This window comes from Manacus candei, unplaced genomic scaffold (genome assembly GCF_025592945.1).
Source record: "Manacus candei isolate 608988 ecotype Guabito, Panama unplaced genomic scaffold, ASM2559294v1 h1tg000024l, whole genome shotgun sequence".
Lineage (NCBI taxonomy): Eukaryota > Metazoa > Chordata > Aves > Passeriformes > Pipridae > Manacus > Manacus candei.
Genome location: NW_026138072.1, coordinates 10,299,414 through 10,318,945, shown reverse-complemented (window position 1 = coordinate 10,318,945; position 19,532 = coordinate 10,299,414). Strand labels below are relative to the sequence as shown.

Here is a 19,532-nt window from a genome sequence, read left to right as displayed (position 1 = left end):
AAGTGAGCATGTTCACAAATTTTTACTAGTTTAGAAGTCAGAATCTGAAAACTGAGAACACAAAATGTTTCATGAGTAATGTCAGATTTATCTTTTAGACATGTACCAGTTTAACATGGAATATACTTTGTTTCTGTTAGACTTGCATAAAGTTGCTTTGCTAAAAATTTGATGTATTTCTGTGTAAAGAAAAAGGCAAACTGCATAGTGATTTCATCCCTCTGATTTTGATCTAAATGTGTTTAGGAGGAACAATGTATGTGATTGCCGTTTGTATTAATAATACTTTAAATGCTGCATGTTATGTAAAACTCTTGAGTTTGTTGTCATAATTAAAGTAATTAATTATTTCTGTGGCTGACTGGTTGACACTGTTAGTGATATCACAAGACAGTGCACTGGAAGGTGAGCAAGTAACTTCACAAAAAGGATTGAAACAATTCTATTATTAAAGTAGCTGCACTAGTGATTGATAGAGATGAGAATGATGCTGCTGGAAAAAACTCAGTCTGGAGATGAGCTTGTCGTGAGCTCTGTCAGATTCTTACGGTTTTTGGCAACTACAGAGTTGCAGTGGCTAATTGGACAGATCTTTCTCTTTTTTGTGATAGTCTGTGTGTACATTGGACTAAAGAACTCTCCCTTTTGTAGTAACTGCAGAAGAAACTTCCATTTCCTCTTATTTCTCATGAGTATGAGAATGCCGTTCTGCCATATATTTTAGAAATCTCTTTATTTTTTGTGAAATAGCTTTAATCTCCCTTAACGTTTAAGGTCAACAGATGCCTGGTTTGCCTGAAGAAGGTGCTAATCCTTTTGCCAAAAACTTTGTGGCAATCAAACTTAGTATCACCGTTGTTAAATGTAATGGTGTCTTCACCCTCAGATAGCCCCTGTTTTCACAGCATCTTCACATGTAAAACCATCTTATTCCTGCTCAGATACTGCTGTCCCTCTTTTGGTACTAGCTAAAATACACTGATTATTGTATCTTTGGATATCTCAAACTTAGTTACAAGAGGAATCTTTCTTGTTTCATTTCCTCCCCTCATCCCAAAATTCAATCTTATTTATCGTGGCTGGGCTTCGCGAACGAAGATTTGGGAAGGTCTCTACCCATGTTTGTTACAAGTGCGTTGGTGGCTGAAAAGGCCAATATGAGACAGGCATGTCCGATTGCAAAAGGCACAGCAGAAAGACTCCTTAGGTGGTAAATTCTACAGGCCACGATTCTTTCTGTGTTGCCTTTTCTCCTCAAGGGTATCCTGCGTGCTTTCTCAAAGGCATCAGCAGCATTATAGATGGTGTGTCTCCAGACCTCCCGATTGGAGGCCAGAGTAGACCAGTTATGGTGATCAACATGGCCAAGGCTGAGATGTTGTTTCAGGGAGTCCTTGTATCTTCTCTTTGGGGCTCCTCTCTTGCAGCAGCCAGTGGCAAGTTCACCATAAAGCAAGATCTTAGGGAGGTGGTGGTCCTTCATCCTGGAGACGTGCCGTGCCCAAGGCAGCTGTGTTCTCAGCAACATGGCCTCAATACTTGTGATTGCTGCTTGTTCTAGAACAGATGTATTGGTCACATAATCTGACCAGGGGATGTTTAGGATTGTATGGAGACAGCGTTGATGGAAGCGTTCTAGGAGTCGCAGGTGGTGGCGGTAGATGACCCATGATTCAGATCCATATAAGAGAGTAGACAGCACAATGGCTCTGTAAACACTGATCTTTGTACTTTTCTTCAGGTGTTTATTTCGCCAAACTCTTTTATGGAGTTTTCCAAAAGCACTATATGCCTTTGCTAACCTGTTGTCTATCTCTCCATCAATCTTACCATCCAAGGAGATGAGGCTGCCTAGGTAATTAAACTGTTGGACTGATTTGAGCTCTGATTTGCCAATGGTGATATGGGGATGATGGAAGACTTCCTGAGGTGCTGGTTGATAGAGAATTTCTGTCTTCTTTAAGCTGACTTCCAGCCCAAAGAGCTCAGCAGCGTCTGCAAAGCAGGATGTTAAATGCTGCAGAGCTGCTTCTGTGTGGGCCACAAGGGCGGCTTCATCAGCATAAAGCAGCTCCCAGACAAGATGGTTTAAGGTCTTGGTGTGGGCCTTCAGTCGCCTGAGGTTGAACAGGCTTCCATCAGTACGGTATCGAATGTAGATACTGTCCTGATCCTCGAGGTCTGCCGTGACCCTTTGGAGCATCGTGCTGAAAAAGACTCTGAATAGGGTTGGTGCAAGAATGCAGCCTTGTTTCACACCATTGGTTATTAGAAAGGGCTCAGAAAGTGCATTGCCATATCTGACTTGGCCGTGCTGATCCTCATGAAGTGAGATGATCATTTTGAGGAACTTGGGGGGGACAACCTAAACGTTCCAAAATCTGCCACAGACCTTTTCTGCTCACAGTATCAAAAGCCTTGGTGAGATCAACAAAGGTTACATAGACACCTTTCTTCTGTTCCCTACACTTCTCTTTCAGTTGTCTGAGAACAAATACCATGTCTGTGGTACTCCTGTTGGCTCTGAAACCACATTGGCTTTCAGGTAGAATTCCTTCTGCTATAGCAGGTATTAGTCTGTTTAAGAGTATTCTTGCCAGACTCTTCAAATTCAAATTCAGACTGTTCAAATTACCGTGGTATTACTCTGCTCTCCATTGCTGGCAAAATCCTGGCAAGAATCTTAGTTGTAGTCTGTGCTGAAATATCAGCATATGCTGTTAGCTGAGACTCAGTTGTAAGGAAGCCTGACACAACTCTTGACATTATTATGTGCTATAAAAAAGAAATTATATGAGGCCATTTCATACTGAATTGGTACCCTTTGACAGACACCACCAGTGCTCTTCATGACTGCTCTATTAACCAGGTAAAGCTGTAGATTGCCTCAGTGTGAGTCTTTATCTTTTCATAGTGTTCTCAAGGGGATACACTGCTGCTCCACTAACAGTTATAAGTTATGCTAAGGAAATACATTCTTACTTTTCCACCTGACACAGGTGAAAAAGTACCTTGGAATGAATGTACAGTTTTCACCACATGTAGTGGTAAAACAGGGTCATCTGTGAGGGACCTGAGAACTCAACTTGTGTCCTTTATGTATCTTTTGCAAAGCTTGGAACCTGCTTTTATATAAGGGTTTGTTTAAAAAAATACTAACTGATTAAGCAATGCATTTATTACAGGTCTTTAGACATTTATATAGGCAGACATTGAATGAGTGTGTGTAGTAAATTACCTAATGTTGTCCTTTTTAATTTAAAGGTTGTTAAAGGAGATGGGCTGGCAGGAAGACAGTGAAAATGATGAGACATGTGCCCCACTAACAGAGGATGAGATGAGGGAGTTCCAAGTCATTAGTGAACAGGTAACACTAACTTAATGTTGCATTGTGAACTAGTGGTTGGCTACCCTAAATGCCTACCTTTCAGGAGGATCTGCAGTAGTTCTGATGGTTTGTGATGTTGCTCTTCCAGTATCATTTCAGTCCTGTGCTTTTGGAAGTAAAGTTGCTTTAAAAACACAGGGTGCCAGTGCTGACTGTACCTAAGGACTTTTCACAAAATATCAAGGGAAGGGTAAGGGAGTGCTTCTGAGCGGTTTCAGCATTGCTACAAAGTAGAATTGCATAGGCTTTCCAGCTCCTCAACTTAGCCTAAAGAAAAAGAATCTTCTTTCAAGGCGGTTTCCTTGAGTACTCCAAAATCTTCATTTTCTTTCCTGGGAATCAAGAGACATTTAATTCATTTGTAACAACGTATGAAAGGGCAATCTAAACTGGATTTTGTCTTAATTGTTTATTTTTATTAGCAGTGTTGAGTATACCTGGTGGGGTCAGTGAGTAGGACTGGAAAGGAGAATCATGTGTGGTGTTAAACTCGGACATTTGATATTTCCATAAGTCTAGTTACACACATACTTGTCTTATTACCCACCTTCTGCATTATGTGTGGAAATGCAGTAATTCCTTTCTTGTTGTAGAATCAGTTGTTTACTTTCTCTTCAGTGTCTTTTACTTTCCAATGACATCAGGTAGACAGACTGGGATACTCATCCCTCACTGCTGCTCCTCTTCTGGGCCCCTTCCATATTGCAGATCCTGCCCTTCTTAGCACAGGTTTTCGCAGTGCTGTGGGAGAGGGGACTGCATTGCAGGAGACCATTTGGGAGGAGGCATCTCTGGGGCAGGGTGGGTGGGAAGTGGGTGAACTCTTGTTGGCTGCAGGAGTTTAGCACAGTTGGAAGTACTTGAATATAGGTGGCTGGCCTAGAAGTAAAGGTGCTCAGGGGAGTTCTCTTTTTTGTGTGTATATGAAAAGGTAGTGTTGTGGATCCAGTGTAGCCCAGGAATGAAGATGTAGAGAATGTTGAATTGCAACAGATTGTTATGTTTGGCTTTTTCTTTCTCTAAATGTGTAATGTTTTCACATTTCAGTTACAAAAAAATGGCCTTCGGAAAAATGGCATTTTGAAAAATGGCCTCATCTGTAATTTTAAATTTAGCCCCTGGAAAAACAACACTTTCAAACCTGCTCTGGAGAATGAGGATTCTGAGACGAGCAGCAGTGATACATCAGATGATGATGATGTATGAAGACTTATGTAACACCTGTAGAAGCCCGTTTTTTCCTCATGGAGACTGGGGATGTGTTATCCAAAAAAAAATAATTCTAATTTATGTAATAACATGCCCAGTAGAGAACGAATGATGGGACTTTCCTCTGAAGGAAGCTAAGAATGTTTTGTTAGGTGTGTTGAAAATCACTATAATTTATCTGTAAACAGATGTTGTAGAATGAGGTGTTGGGTTGACCCAGCATTGACTTTCATCACTGAAACATTTCTGACTAGCAATGTGACAATGATATAAATCAGACTTTCTCAATTAATAATAAAAGCGAAGAATTGTGTAATGTCTTGCAAAGCTTCTGTCTTAAAATGTCTGAGAAAAAAAGGGCAGCTCGACACAGCGTTTTGCTTGCCAGCTCATTTCTTTCTTACAGTGGAAATCATTGAGTCCACTCTGTACGCAAAAAGGGCAATGTAGCATGTTGGCTCAAATGAGCAAAGTGCACTAAACCTCTTTTCCTTAACTGAGCTGTTGAACTGTTCTACTTCCACAAATAACTGCTCTTTAGCCACTTGTAGTGTCGTTGTTGTTATTAATGGCAAAGGACCCTGATGTTACAGTTCCAAATTTTTAGAATTCACCTTTGAATTGAAAGCTTTAAAGAGTATTGCAAGACCCTTATTCTCACAGTGAAAACATTTCTTATGGGAAAACAGCGTGATTTTACTATTCAACATGCAGAAAAATCATTACACTGACTGGATTTGTCCACTACATGGGAAATAAACTGATTTACAGAGTGTTGTCTCAGTGCTTAGCATCATGGGTATTGTTTTTAAATCTGCTAAGTTTTGTTTTCATTTATATTAAATGTACTCTGGCATCAATGGCTGCCTTTCAGAATGAGGTGAAAATACTTTCATCACATATCTTGCTTTTATAGCACCAGAATTATATCTGTGCAATAACCACTTGTTTTGCTTATTTTTTGTCAGACTTTTTATTTATGGTTGCACATTTAAAAACCAATATTGTATTATTTATAGTTTTATTTGGTTTATTTTAGCTGTTTAAATATTTTCCACAGTTTTACAGGCTGTGTAGCATTAATTCATAAGCACAACTGCTCTCAGTGATGTCATATATGTTTATAACATAGCTTATATATATATATAGACATTCCCCTTCAAGATATTTTTAAATTGTACTATTTCTTATAGGAAATTATTTGCAATTTAAAACTCTAAAGCAAGCAAAAATATTTATAAAGTTGAAATTTTGGCCATATTTCTTTAGGAAACTACTTTTTTTTATAAGGTGGCATCAATTTTAGGCCAAAGTTAGTATGTTTCTCTTTTTATTTATTATTAATTTAAATAGATATTTCTATTCAAGAGGTCAATTTTTGTATTAGAACGGGCATGCAAATGTTGATGTAGTTAATTTTAGCATGGTGCATTGAAATACTCCATTTTCTGATCTAAATTTAACAGGATAAAAATGTTTCTTTTTTAAAGAGAAAACTACCATATCAGTAATGAAGTCTTTCCTACCTGCGTGCCCTACACACCTTTCTCCTTTCCCTCTTGCAGTTTTTTTTTACTAACTTTGACACCTTGGTGTAGTTTGTTCACTTTTTGGTTTTCACATACTATCAACAGGATATTCTGCCTATCCTAATTATGTGGTAGTATGTGAATGTGCTACTTTTAATACTAAGTAAAAACGTTTTTGCCTTGGTGTTTCTCAAAGTGGAATGTAGACTCTTCACCCTCTCTTTATTCAGTTTAGTAACAAGTGTCACTTCTGTAATTAACCCTTTGGGAAGATAATGTAATTATATAAGAATTGTGTTATAATTTTATAGACTTAGGAAACTTAGAAGTTGGAACTGAGAGAGGAAGTTCTCTTCAGAGAAAATAGAAATTCTAGTTATACTTGGTACTTCTTTTTTGCTAGTTTATATCCTGAAACTGGTAATGGAAGGAATGGTTATAATGAGCTGCGAGCAGAGGAGGTAACAGGAGTTGGGCCATGGTTTTGCTTTGTAGAATGAAACACCTTTACAGCCTTTGTAACTTTTTTGTTAGTGTGTGGCTTCTTCACTGGTGTGTGCTGATAGTTTTGGATTAATTTCTAGTCCTGTACAGTGGTCTGTTATGCCAGTTCAGAGACCTGACAGAGGTCTGCGTAGTCTCTAGTTTAAATGGTTATCTGCCTGCTCTGTTATTTCTGTTTTCCCTTCACAGCAGTGTGGAAGTGGGTAAGGTTTGTTATTTCCACCAAGGAGTTGGATTGCCTTCTGTTGTATTTACTTATGGCAAAGCTGCGTGTTCATCTTCTTTTGTGTCACTTTAAGAAACTCTTTCTTTAGTCACTCACTGTGGAACTCTTTTTCAGTTTTTTTATTTTCCTGGGAGATGTCACTTGAAACAATGTTTGGTTTTCATTTCTTACTTCCATAAAATATGTGAAAGTATTTTATTGCACTGTTCTCTGCCCTTTTGTTCAGTGCTTGATGAGATAAAGCAGAATGAAATCTGATTCTCTAGCATTTAACAATAGAACTTTATCCTGACTTTGTTCCTTTCCCAGGGCAATTTTAGTAGTTAATTGACCTTTTTCTTCTCTCATATGTAAACCATGATCCACTCCCAGGATAAATCCTCTCTTGTTTTTTTGCTTGAGCAAATGTCTGCCTTCAAGGCTTAAGAAGGTGGTGACAAAGCTTGCCCATTGCCATGGTAGGTACCAGTAAGCTTTGAATGGTAAAGAATGTCTGCTGGAGATAGTTTGTCAGTACTCAGTTGAAAGAGCTTGACTTTATTGATGGTAATGACTGATTGCTGTGCACAGACATGGCACAGCTGTGTGGTTTGCAGTCCCTACCATTTCTCTTCATCATCCTGGCGTTATTGGCAGGGAAGCATCCGTTCCTGGTTCCCCGTTCCAACTCTCTTCAAAAGCGAAGAGGAGTGATAAGTCATAGATTTTTCTCATCTGCTATTGATGGGGGACGTGCCCTCTGCCTGCTGCTGGTGTTGAGGGGGTACCTGTGTTTATGGTGGGGAGCTGGGACTCCTTTACTTCATCTAGGATGACTAGAGGCCTCCATCACTGACTTGTGTGGGGTCTTCCTCTCTGTTAAGGAGGAATAGATGTCGTTATCTTTCCTGAAAAGAGTGTTAACTACAGTTAGGGTGTCCACTGATTCATATTGGATCCAGTCAAAATTCTGAAGAAGATTTTTATGGTCATCCCAGTTCTTTGAGAAATGTTACCAAATGTGAAGGAAATTAGGGTTTATTCCCCCATGCAGTTGCCTGTGGAGGAAAAAAAAAATCTACTTGATTTGTGATGGGGACCTCAACTTTAGTGTTTCTTCTTTAAGGAATATCTGTTCTACAGTAAATACATTTAAACTGTTGGCTGCTAGAAACTGGAAGGAGTTTAGTCAAGGATGTCTTTGTTTTCCCTTTTTCTCTTTTCTGCTGGGCACCGGTTGAAGCAGTATAGTCAGCTGCAGGGAACTTTTGCTCTGATTAAGAATTATTGCACTTGTGCACCAAGAATTACTGGCTCATTAGGGTAATAAATGTGTTGACTAGCTGGTCAACTTTCCTTATGCTGTCAACTTTCCTCCTCTGAGCTGTTGTTTTTAGTCATCAGTGAGCTTTATTGCACAATGAATGAGTCTGTTTCATGCCCTGGATATCTGCAGCCTTCCCTAGAGGTGTGTTCTGTGCATCTCTAGGAAATGGTTTTGCTAAACCAGCACTAGGAGTGATCTGCAGAGCAGTCTGGCTCTGGGTGAAGCACAGGGCAGTGTCAAAAACTCTTCTGTCTCAGGAGGTTTGCGCTTCCTCAGAGATTTGTAAGCAGCTTCTAGGGTCTTTCTCTTAGTGGGTTGCAGTCTGGAAAAGATCTTCAGACAGGCTCAGGAAAAACTGATACCTTAAACCAGTTTGTCAGTAGAAGGTACTGCTGCTTCTGAATGCAATGCCTACCAAAGTCTGTTTTGTCACAGTCTCTTGTGCAGATCAGATCATCTGATGGGTGTGTGAGCTCTCACAGGACCTATAGTGGCACGCATTTCTTGAATTCCTTACCTGAGAGTAAGCTCGATAAAGCAAATAGCAGGTCATGACGTGCAGCTATGATCCTGCTTACACTACCATGGTGTCTTTGGTATGGTGGCTTCCTTAGGATTCTTTTTCCTTCTGTGTGGTAGCTTGATGTCTGGGGGCTCTGTGCTATTGTAATCTTTGCATCTCCCATCTCCCATTGCTTCCTGCTGAAGACTGCTGAAGTTCTACCATCTTTATCAAGTCATGGAGCTCCTATCTGAGCTCAGTGCATCGTGGATGGGTGAAAAATGATAGAGCTTTGAGTAATTTAGCATACATGTGCACACACTGTGTTGCATACATGTGCTCTGTTACAATTTGAATGCAATACAAGGGGACATTGTAGAATTGTCAGCAATAATCTATTTTCTGTGCTTGCCATTTGTACCTGTTGGTGTTAGTGGTGGTTCTTGTCATGAGTATCACATTCTTTCCTGCCCAGGGTATACAGGACTTAAATTACAGCCGGGCTGAAGGGCCTCTTCCTCAATTATCAGGTTCACTTCTTTTCCCTACAACATTGCTTTAGGTAACAAGGTACACTGTTTGGAAGTATAATGTTGGAAATGAGGTGGTCTGTAAGGAATTGACATATACTGTTAGCAGCCAGCTGAATCAAGCCACCGTTCATGCAAAGCTTGACTACCAAAAGCTGAGAAATAGTTCTGTCTGCATTGGAAGGCTGTTTCAGATAGAAACTCAAGTATGAATGTAAATTACACAGATACTTTACTAAATCCTCACATGAATATTTATTTTTCTTTGCTTCAATTTCTTATATTGTCCATCTCCAAAGGGGGCATGCACAAATGATCTTTGTACAGAATAAATACATTTTCATAGTTGAGATTAATGAATTAGTTATTTTGAAAATGTGGTTTGGAAGGATCTGAATGTTTCAGTTAAACTATAAATTAGTATTATTTAATTCTTAGTCTTTTATTTTATAAACTGCTAAATAACAAACAGTATTGCAGGTGAAACTGGTGATACTGGCTCTGGTTATGGCTACCTTTTGCTTCCAGTGGAAGGATCTGTTCACCATCAATTAACTGCCAAATATGCTATGGAACCAGTTTTCCCTGGCTGACCAAGTCACTCGGGATGCAGCTGCAGGGTGGGAGAGCCCAGCAGATATGTTGAAGGCAGCCACGACCCTGGAGAACTCAATGGCGGAAGAGGGAAAGGAAATTTTAGTGACAAAGATCAATGGAAGCAAATGGGCTCATAATTCTGAAAAGAAAGGTCTGCAATATGTTTCTATCCTGATCATGTGGTGACAGTCTTGTGTTCTGCTTCCAGGGAAGTGTTCCTCCCTGCCTCTTTAGGGGCTGGTCTTGTGCTAGAAGATTACAGCCAACATTTGGTCCATGTGATGATCCCAAATTATGCAGTTGCATTGTAAGAAAGTCAGCATCTCAGGTGGTTCATGTAGGAGTTTGATGTGGTTCTTTTATTCCTTGTCTGGTTTGTTTTTTGTTGTTTTTTTTTTTTTTTTGCTTTAATGTTGAGAGAACATAAAGCTGGTCAGGACATGCTAGGTTTAACAATGATCAAGCAAGATGTTGATTTTAGTGGATGTTTCTGCAAATTTTTATTTTAACCTTGGTAATTTACTCACTTGAAGAAAATGGACCATACTGTGGGCTAATCACAAGGATACAAAGATAAGGTAATACTGACGGACTCAGTACAGGAGTACAGACGCAGTTAACGAGGAGGGGAGTAGTTCTGTGTTCTGTGCACAGCATTGATGATGTGTTAAGTAGGTAAAAACAAAATACTGCAGGGCAGGTGTCCTTAAGCATATATGCTTATGCAATTAAAGACTAACAGGTAACACATGCCTGCAAGGGCTTGAGGGTTGCACAGGCTTGTGCTTCCTGGCCTTCAGCAAGGTTCTGTATTTCTCATCTTGACCTTAATTTTCTTTGAATACCTTTCTTGTGCCACTTAACAAAGGCGGTCCTGATGTTAGAATAGTTTCTTGTATGAATGGGAAAATTAAGACTGAAGAAAGAGATTAGAAAAGAGCTGGAGCTTCTGCAAAATCCTGAAGGGATTTTTAGGAGCAGGCACAGTTCTGTGGGTTCTGAGGATGAGAGTGCATGCTCGAAGTAACCTGGGGTGTAGAAGTGCCATTACCTAAAGGATGCATTGCTGCTAAAGTTGGGGAGAGCAGCTACAGTGCAGACTAAATCTGCATTTTCCTTAAAGTTTTGTTTTTTGATACTTGTTTTGGTTGGTTGGTTTTCTTGTTTGTTTGTTTTTTTAATTTTTGTTTGGGTTTTTGTTTGTTTTTGTTTTGGGGTTTTTTGTTTGTTTTTTTGTTTGTTTGTTTGTTTGTTTGGTCTGGCTGCTGTTAAGACTTCTGAAAGGCAGCTTGCTTCACCTTTGAATTTTTGGTAGATTTTGTGTTGCAGAAACTGCAAGTCCATAGCAAAAGGACCTGCCCAGAAGCTGGTCCACTTGGGCAAAGGCAGCAGAGGACATAGACATGACACCTTCACCCACTAGGACTCACTGGGTTCTTTTCCTGGATGACCAACGACAGGTAGCAACTACAGGTAGAGCTGGCCTCAAGGAGTGCGAGTAGAGAGAGAAGGCTGGAGCAAAAACTGCTCTAATCAAGAGAGGAAAACAATTTGTAAAGAAATACTAGTAAACAAGAGTGAAGAGAACTCTGCAGAGGCATTGCTCTTGGGGCTGGGTGGTGGAAGAGGTCGGTGTTAAGCAGAAACAGCTGGATAAAATGAAGGATGGTCAGCTTGGCTCTGCTGAAGAGGGGCTTTGGCAGTGCTGCCGCTGTGGATCAGGAGCTGGGACTGAGCTGCTTGGTGGGGCTGTGGGAGCACCCTGGGGGAGAGGTGGCCAGTGACTCCTTGGTGCTGTGCTGGCTGCAGGAGCAACAGGAGCCATGAGGCTGGGGGCTCAGTAAGGTTAGGGGAGCTCAGAAACATGCCTAGGGAGGAGAAGCTGCAAAGAGGAGGATGAGGACAGATGGAAAGTGGGGACTTAAAGCTCCAGGCTGAGCTGGAGGGTTTCATAGGGCAGCCCATACCTGGTGCAGGCAGCAAACACCTGCAGGTGGGTGAGTTGGCGTCTGAGTGCTTTAATGGTGTTCAAGTCCAGTCAAAGAGTAAATGTGGAAGCAAGTAGAGGAAATGTGGGTGAAATTGTTCTGGCTGAGTAGTGAGCTGCTCAGTGGTGTGTGGATGGATTATGCAGGGGAGTTAAGCAGAGGAGCCTGGTTCTGCAACTGCTTCATTGTTATTTTTTTAATAAAAAGTAATAAACCCATCTCTGCTATATGTGGTAATTTAGGATTTACCAAATCAGGATGGGCAGGCCTAGTTAACTAATAAGTAGAAAGCCTCAGCAAAGAAGAAACCTTGTTGATTACTTTTGAAACAGTGGCAATCTTGGCAGAACTGTGAGGTTACAAGGGTCATAGCAGTGTTGGCTTTTTTGGGAGGTGAGCCCCTTGCCCCACTGGGGATGCAGTGAGCCTTGTGGCGTGGGTGTGTGTATGGACTGGGGAAAGGTGTTTCTTAACACTGCTCACGTTGGGGGTGCCCAGCAGCAGCAATGTATGTATCAGTGTATGTAAAGAGTGAGGAGCAAAACCTCAACAGGCAAAATTTTGTCATGAAATTTTCAAAAGAATAATATATCCTGTAGAGTTCAGTGCTGCTGAGGGGACTGGCATCCTTTAGCTCTCCTCTACGTGTGTATTTCCTGGGTCTATCGATGGCACTTGAGCAGAAGGGTTTCCAGTTGTGCTGGTGCCTGCAGGCTCCAGAAGAGGGTGCTGGAGATCTTTGGCTCGCTTTGCTTCCTGCTCCTGCTCTATCACAGTTTCATGCAACTATTGTTAATCTGGTTTCGTTTTTCTGAACCAGTGTAACTACATATTCTATGCTTTTCTAATACTTTAATACCAACACCTAAATGCAGAGACAATTGCACTGTTCATAGAACTGCTCTACTTTGGTACAATTTATGCCTGTACTCTGGCATAAGTGCCTGCCTGAAATGGCTGCCTGCTGTTGGTTGGAGATTGGCTAGAGAAGTTCTTAACCACAGTAGCCTACATGTACAGATCTACTATAGATCGTGGAGGGCAAGACAGTTCTGACATATTTTTAGCTACAACAACTCTGTGCGTACAAGAACGTTTGTTAAAAGAAAAGTTTGGAGCAAAATCTGTTCTGCTGTGATTCTCCCCTAGAGTAGATCCCCTATTTGAGGTTTGCTGGTTGCAATCGTGCTGCAATGATGCTGTCTGAAAATTTGCAGTTAACTTTGGGGAAGACTGATGTTTTTCAGTCAAACTTTAGCCTCTTTTCAGATATGTGCTAAACAGTGTTGAGTGTTCACAATAGGACGGGTACTTCTTTGCTTTTTTTTAAAAAAAAGGCAGTTAAAATAGACAACAGAAAAAGTCTTATTCTGATTCTGTTCATCACAAAAAGCTGACACTAGAGGACAGAAAAGATATAGTTGTACCATGCTCTCATTTTAGCATTTGCAGCTACATTGCTTCTTTTCCAACTTAGCATGAGAGGCTTTTTATAGTCTGCCACTTGCAGCTCACTTCAAGGAATTTTCTTTTCTACTGGATTTTTGTAAGAAGTTTTAATCTCTATCCTACTCTGCAGTTCAGGTGCTGATGGGAACGAGTTGGTGCTTGTTCAAAATGAACCATGAGCACTTCCAACAAGTGTTTGTGACTTTTGGACAAAAATCTTCAAATCCTAGTTCCTAGCATTAAGCGCCTTTATCTGGACATGTAATTGCCTCATTTTTCAAAGATGGAGAGCAACTCCATTCCTATTCACCAGTGGGAGTAACAGATACTGTGATTGAAAACAAGACTTCACATCTTGATTTTAGCCTTCTAATTAAAAGCAAATTTGTTTTAACTGTCCAGACCTAAGGGAGTTAGGGAACATGTATTGACATGCTAGCCTGTCTTTGGGATGAGAGGTCATACTCTGCTTCTTGCTCAGGGAGATGGACAGCACTCCTCCCCAGTTTCTTCTGTAATTACACTGTTGGGAAAGAGATGCTGCAGGTGTTTGTGTCCTCAGTTAAATGCTCTCTAGTCTCTTGATCACATTTGTAGTTGTCAGCACAACATCCTGCTGTAGGGAATAGGGATGTGTGGGGCTAGAAAGCTGCTTAAGGATTTCTATAAATAAAAATCAAGGACTGTATGTGTAATGGAGGTCATGTACCTACACAGTACAAAGCTCTTTTATGGTAGGACTTTGGGGATTCCTGGAGGTCCAAGTGAAATAAAGCTGCCTGTTGTTGTCTCCAACTCCTTGGAAAACAGCAGATATCCACCCAAGAATGGAGAAGTAAACCCACAGGTCTTGGTACTTCTGTAGCGGATATTCCTTCATCTGTCTACACAAGTTTTTGCTAAATCTCTCATGCAAGCCTCCACCTTGCTCATCATTTAAATCACGGCCTAGATTTTCACTCCTTTAAAAAACCAAAAATACCCTAAAATACGCTTGCAAAGAATAATTTAAAAGAAATCCTCTGCCCTCATCTTTTTTCCCCTCTTTCAATTATTTTTCCTGCCCTTTAAGAAGAGCTTCAGCATTTCAGTTCTCCCTTCACTCAGCAGAAATATCCTGCAGTGTTTCAAACCTGAGGATTCCTCCCGATTATGCCAGAGGCAGAGCAGATTACATCTTTCCCATGTTGATGATTGCAGCGATGGTGCAAAAGTCGGGGTGTGCGCAGTGCCTTGCATGCTGCTGTAAGCAGATGGCATCGCCATGCTGCAGTGCTTGAGGCAGGGCTGTGCAGCACAGGGAATTCTGAGGGCTCCAGACCCATAAAATTATTTTCATTGCCTGTAAGACAGGCCCAAATAATTCCTTTTTATAGGAAAGAACATTCTGTAGTCTATCTTGCTCTACTGGTAAAGGCAGAATACATAAAGCAGGCTGTTAGGACTGAAAACAGGTGCTTTGAAGAATACACTTGGGCGTGCAGTGGATGGACAATAGAGCAAGATGAAATATAAGAGAGCTAACTAACCATCTCAAAAATGTCACTGCAAGATGTGATGTAAGCATGCAGTAGGTTCTAGAGGTGAAAGAAATTAGAAAATGTACTTTTCTTCAGCTGAAGTATCAAAGTTTTTTCTGGTTAAATCTTTTATAACTTTCTTTTGGAAATGGTGTTGCAAGAACATAATAAAATCTATTAAAAATACATATGCCTTGTAAGTTTGCTGATTCTTTTTTTCTTATCCCACAGTAAACTCTTTAAAACCAATGCATATGAGTGTGTGTGTGTATGTGCATATACATAGGAATTTTTACATTGTATAAGGACTCTGAGAACAAATCGTGTTTTGGTCCTTAGTTTCTTCTTGAGCCATCTCATTTTCTGTGGAATGTTTCGTTTTTTCTACCTTCTCTGTGAAAGGACACACTGCCTAGAAGTTTACACTGCTGTAGTCGCAAAGGCCCAGGTATCCAATGGCACATAGGTTAATCCAGTGGACAGAGATGCAGCTTTTGCTGAAAGTGCTTGGTTTGACACAACATGAGGAGGTTCAGAGGAGCACCTGACTGCAGCTTTGTGCAAGCAGAATATGCCCTTTTCCTCCCACCAGGCTGGGTTCACCTCCCAAGACTAATAACAAGTCACTGTCTATGTTTGTTACTGATTAAAATCCTGCCTTGGTGAAGCAAAATATCAACTCTCTGCTAAGGCTTGAGTGCTCACAGGTTATTTTCAAGTGTGGTAGGTATGGAATGAGTAAGTCTAAATGAGGATCTGAAAAAGTAGATTGGGTGTAACTATGCTGTCTCTTTCCTGACCTGCCTACTCAATAACCTGCAGATGGCATCTGTGCAGGCTTAATACTTGCAGATCTCTCCAACATCATCTCTTCAGTGGATTCTTCTTGTTTTTCAGTATATACTAAAACATATGGTAAAGTAAAATATGTTGAGCAATTCTCTTCCAAGTGGGGAGGCTGGTCTGTCCCTCTGGCATGCTTTCTCCCTGTGTGAGGAGCATTCCAGGGCACGAGGCTGTTGCTGGGGTCCCTTCTGGGGTCACTGATGCCCGTGAACCCACCAAGCATAGGAAAAATGGCTCCTCTCTTCAGGACTTTGCAAGAAAACCAATTCTTTTTTCCTGGTACATGTGATTTATATTTATGTTTGAGAAGTGAATGGCTTACTATGCAGGGAAATCAGAGGCAGCCTTTCCAAAGGTTATTTACCATATGTCTAAAAGCCACAGTGTGTAATTGAGAAACAGAGAACTCATCTCACACAGTGTTTGTACATACAGTTTAATATATTCTGGGGTTAAAGTGAACACTTAGTCCAATGAACTCATCATGTTTGTTGTTTTTATAGACCTTACAACGTGCTTAGGTTTACATTTGGGAAACAAAAGCAGCAATCAGCAGCTCTTGGCTTTCGTGTATCAGATCTTTCCTAAATGGAATGCAAAATACACTTTTGTAATATTTAGCTTTGTGTTGACATTATCTATTATATTCTTGCCTAGCCATCAAATGAATAAAATAGATGGGTAGGGGCAAAGTAAATTTTTTTTCAACAAATATTGATGTAACTTGTTACCTGCTGGTCTTAAGGCTTTGTTTTCATCTCTGTTTATTAAGGAATGAAAGTAATTAACTTTACATATTATTGATTTTGAGCATTTTCATTTTCATATTGATTTAAGCAATTTTCACTTTTCTTTCCAGATCTCTGTAGTATTCCTACACTCAGATTATATAAACAGCAAAGCTCCCATGCATCAGAATAATATTGGATTTGTAGCCATGCAAGGAGAGCTTGATAAAACCATTTTTTTCTTTTCTACTGAAAATCAAGATTGTCTTGGACCTAAGACCAGATGTGAGTGTTCATGTAAGTATGCTGATTTGTATTTTATGAGTTCTAAAATCTTATTCTATTCTGGTTCTGCAATCCTCAACAAAAGCACTGGGTTGAGTTGGTCACATAATATTTATGGATTTTTATGTAGCTGAGCTGGAGTTACACAGTTTTTTTCAGTAGGAACTTTGAGATCATAAGATTTCGCTGAATCACAGAATGTTGAAGGTTTGCAGGGACTGCTGGAGGTCATCTTGCACAACCTCCTTGCTCAAGTAAGGCTGGCTGGAGCTAGTTGCCCAGGATCTTGTCCACATGGCTTTTGAACATCTCCAGGGCTGGGCAATGGGTTCAGAGTCATCCAGGTTGCTCTTGCTTGTGGAGGTAATGTGACCCTGGACTGCTTGCAGTTCCCAGCTTCTGCTGGGGATCATCTCCAGGGCTATTCCACCTGGGCTCCCTGCTGTAGTGGTGCTGGTTGCTTGAGGCTGTGACATTGTAGCCCAGTGGCAGACAATTTGGGGGGCTGTGATTGGGCTGGACTGCTGTATGGCTCCAGGGCCTCTGCAGCACTGTGCCATGCTGTTGTACAGCCAGAGTGATCTCTGCCAAAACACAGTGTGCCCTGGCACTGAGTTCTGCTCTACAGAGCTGCCGAGGGGAGGTGATGTTCGGAGCTGCCAGCCCATCCTGCTGCTTAGGAATTTTCCCTGGTACTGCTGCTGCAGGCACAGTGTGAAAGCACTTGCGTACCCCAAATGTGATCATCCACAGAAGCCTGCCAAGCCACCCTGGACATTGCAGGGTGTCAGGTTCTGGCTGCTGCTCTGCCAGAACCAGTGCTGGAAAAGGGTTCATCACCAGTACAGCACTGTATGATTGTAGTCACCCTGCCAAGCCTTTGGTGATTGCTAAGTGCTAAATAACTACTGACAGCAGAGAGCTGCCTGTGTTCACTGTATCAGTTGTCCTCTGTGTTTATCACCAGCGAAAAAAGCACACGAAGGGAGGCAAACTAAAGTGAAGTGGATAGGAAGGCACAGGAACAAACTTTTCTTTGTCTTTGTGCAGTATTTGTAGGAAATGTTTTAGAAGGCCTAAATACCTGGCATTTGACCACCTCAGAGGTGGTCCTTTTGCAGATGGAACTGCTCTTCCAAGCTGAGATATCCAATAGTACTATGTTATGTCAGGAGTGTGAGAATAATCTTAGGGAGGGAGAGGGGGAGAAGTAGTCCTTGGAAAGAAGTGTGTAACCCATGTCCAGCAGAGTGGTACCAGCTGCCAATGTGATCACATGGAGATTGTGGAGAAAAAAATGGTTGTTTTGGTTTCTTAGATTCCTCCAGGTTCTTGAAAGTTCAACTGTGAACACAGGAATGTTTTTGCCAAGACAAACAATCAAGTGGATATTTAGGAAAGCAAAACAAAACAAAAAACCTTCAGAGTTTGGGAAAAAACTTCTGAATGGTTGGAATCAGCAGCAGGTTAAAAGCTTGTGTGTTAGTGGTAGTGTCTAAAGACCTGGTAATGTCAATGTTTGAAGTAGGGTGGAGGTGGGAGCAGGGGAGAGCTATTGCTCCCAAACAGCTTCCAACCATTTAGCCAGGGCATAATTCACTGGAATTAAGAATGTGAAGAGGTTTGTGTGGAAGATGTGCCACTCGCTTGAAATCAGCACTAGTGTCTGACCTAAAATAGTGAATATTATACAAATTGAAGAAATGCATATGTAACTAACTGGGAGGACAAACATGTTAGCTCTGCATTTCTGCTATGCCAGCACATGAAGAAAATGAGCCTTCCTGATATCCCTACACAACTTTTTCCCATTTTTCATAGAACACTCCATCAAAACAGAGCCAGGTCCAGGGTCCATATGATCTTCAGTGAGGTTGTAGCTACTTCCCACCAGCTATACACAGGCATTGGGAAACTGGAGCTAAAGTAACTGCTTATATTGTGCTGGAGCTGGTGGTAGACCTGGTGAAGGAGACCTTTCTGCTGGCACCCGTGCTCCCTCCTTCCTGCGGGTCTGTGGTACCATCAGCTGATGCTGGGGAACATTGCCAGGCGAATTGACTGGTGTACTCCTCTATACTTATTATTCCTGTTGTTCCTGTGTCAGTGGCTTTTGTCTTGCTTAAGTAGCAAAGTAATATTATCTGCCTTCCTTCTGGTTTCCAGTGTAACTAGCCAACTGTCCTGTGATAATTCAGTTACATAGCCCTGGCTTTTAAAACTTACAAACCTCCCTTTTCCCAGTGAAGGTGAAATTGTGATTAAATATTTCTGCTTATTAAAATGTACTCATAAAACGGAACTATTTTCACATTTTTCTAAACAGTCTTTGATGTAATATTAGCAGTTGTATAATGTTACTTTTCATACCACTATAAGATGGCTCTATTTTATATAGCAGTGGAATGAAGTGGAAAAAAGGCAGCAGGTTATTTCCACAGCCATGCTGATGTCCCTCCCTCCTGTTGTGCACACTTCAGAAACAGGTCAGTCTTTCCTGAAACACATTATTTTTTGTGAATGTCTTTACAGTCTGGACAGACTTGCACAGAACTATTAATAGGATTTAGGTCAGCAAGAAAAGGAGAGATCTGAGGTTTTAGGGGTTAAGGTATTGCAGAGAAGGGAAACAGACAGGTGGCAATTCTTCTAATAGACATGTACTTGATGCTCTTAACACGGTGCAGGGGAACCAGTACCCACCTCTCTGTCGGCTCCCTTCCATCACAGTCAATCAGATGTGCATGCAAATTAATGAACCCTTTTTCAAACAAGTCCTTAATCAAGAGCTGGTGCTATAATAATTACATCCTAGTTCCTCGAGGGCTTGTTGAAGTACTTTCTGCTTTAAGGACATTTTTGGCTTGAAAGTGCGTATGTGAGGGAGTATTTGGAAAGCAGTAAGTAGCTATAACCTTCTCAGAG

At 41.0% G+C, this 19,532-nt stretch overlaps 1 protein-coding gene across 8 annotated transcripts in view; it reads left to right on the top strand.

Moving 5' to 3' along the window:
- The window catches only part of GPBP1 (GC-rich promoter binding protein 1), a 44,932-nt gene extending 40,008 nt beyond the window's left edge, over positions 1 to 4,924 (top strand). For all 8 annotated transcript variants that reach the window (XM_051788306.1, XM_051788305.1, XM_051788309.1 and 5 more), the window contains 2 exons: positions 3,265 to 3,367; positions 4,436 to 4,924. In XM_051788306.1, coding sequence (XP_051644266.1) covers positions 3,265 to 3,367; positions 4,436 to 4,594 — 262 coding nt within the window. In that variant the 3' untranslated portion in view covers positions 4,595 to 4,924. The remainder of the gene's footprint in view (positions 1 to 3,264; positions 3,368 to 4,435) is intronic.
- Positions 4,925 to 19,532: the final 14,608 nt, after the last annotated feature.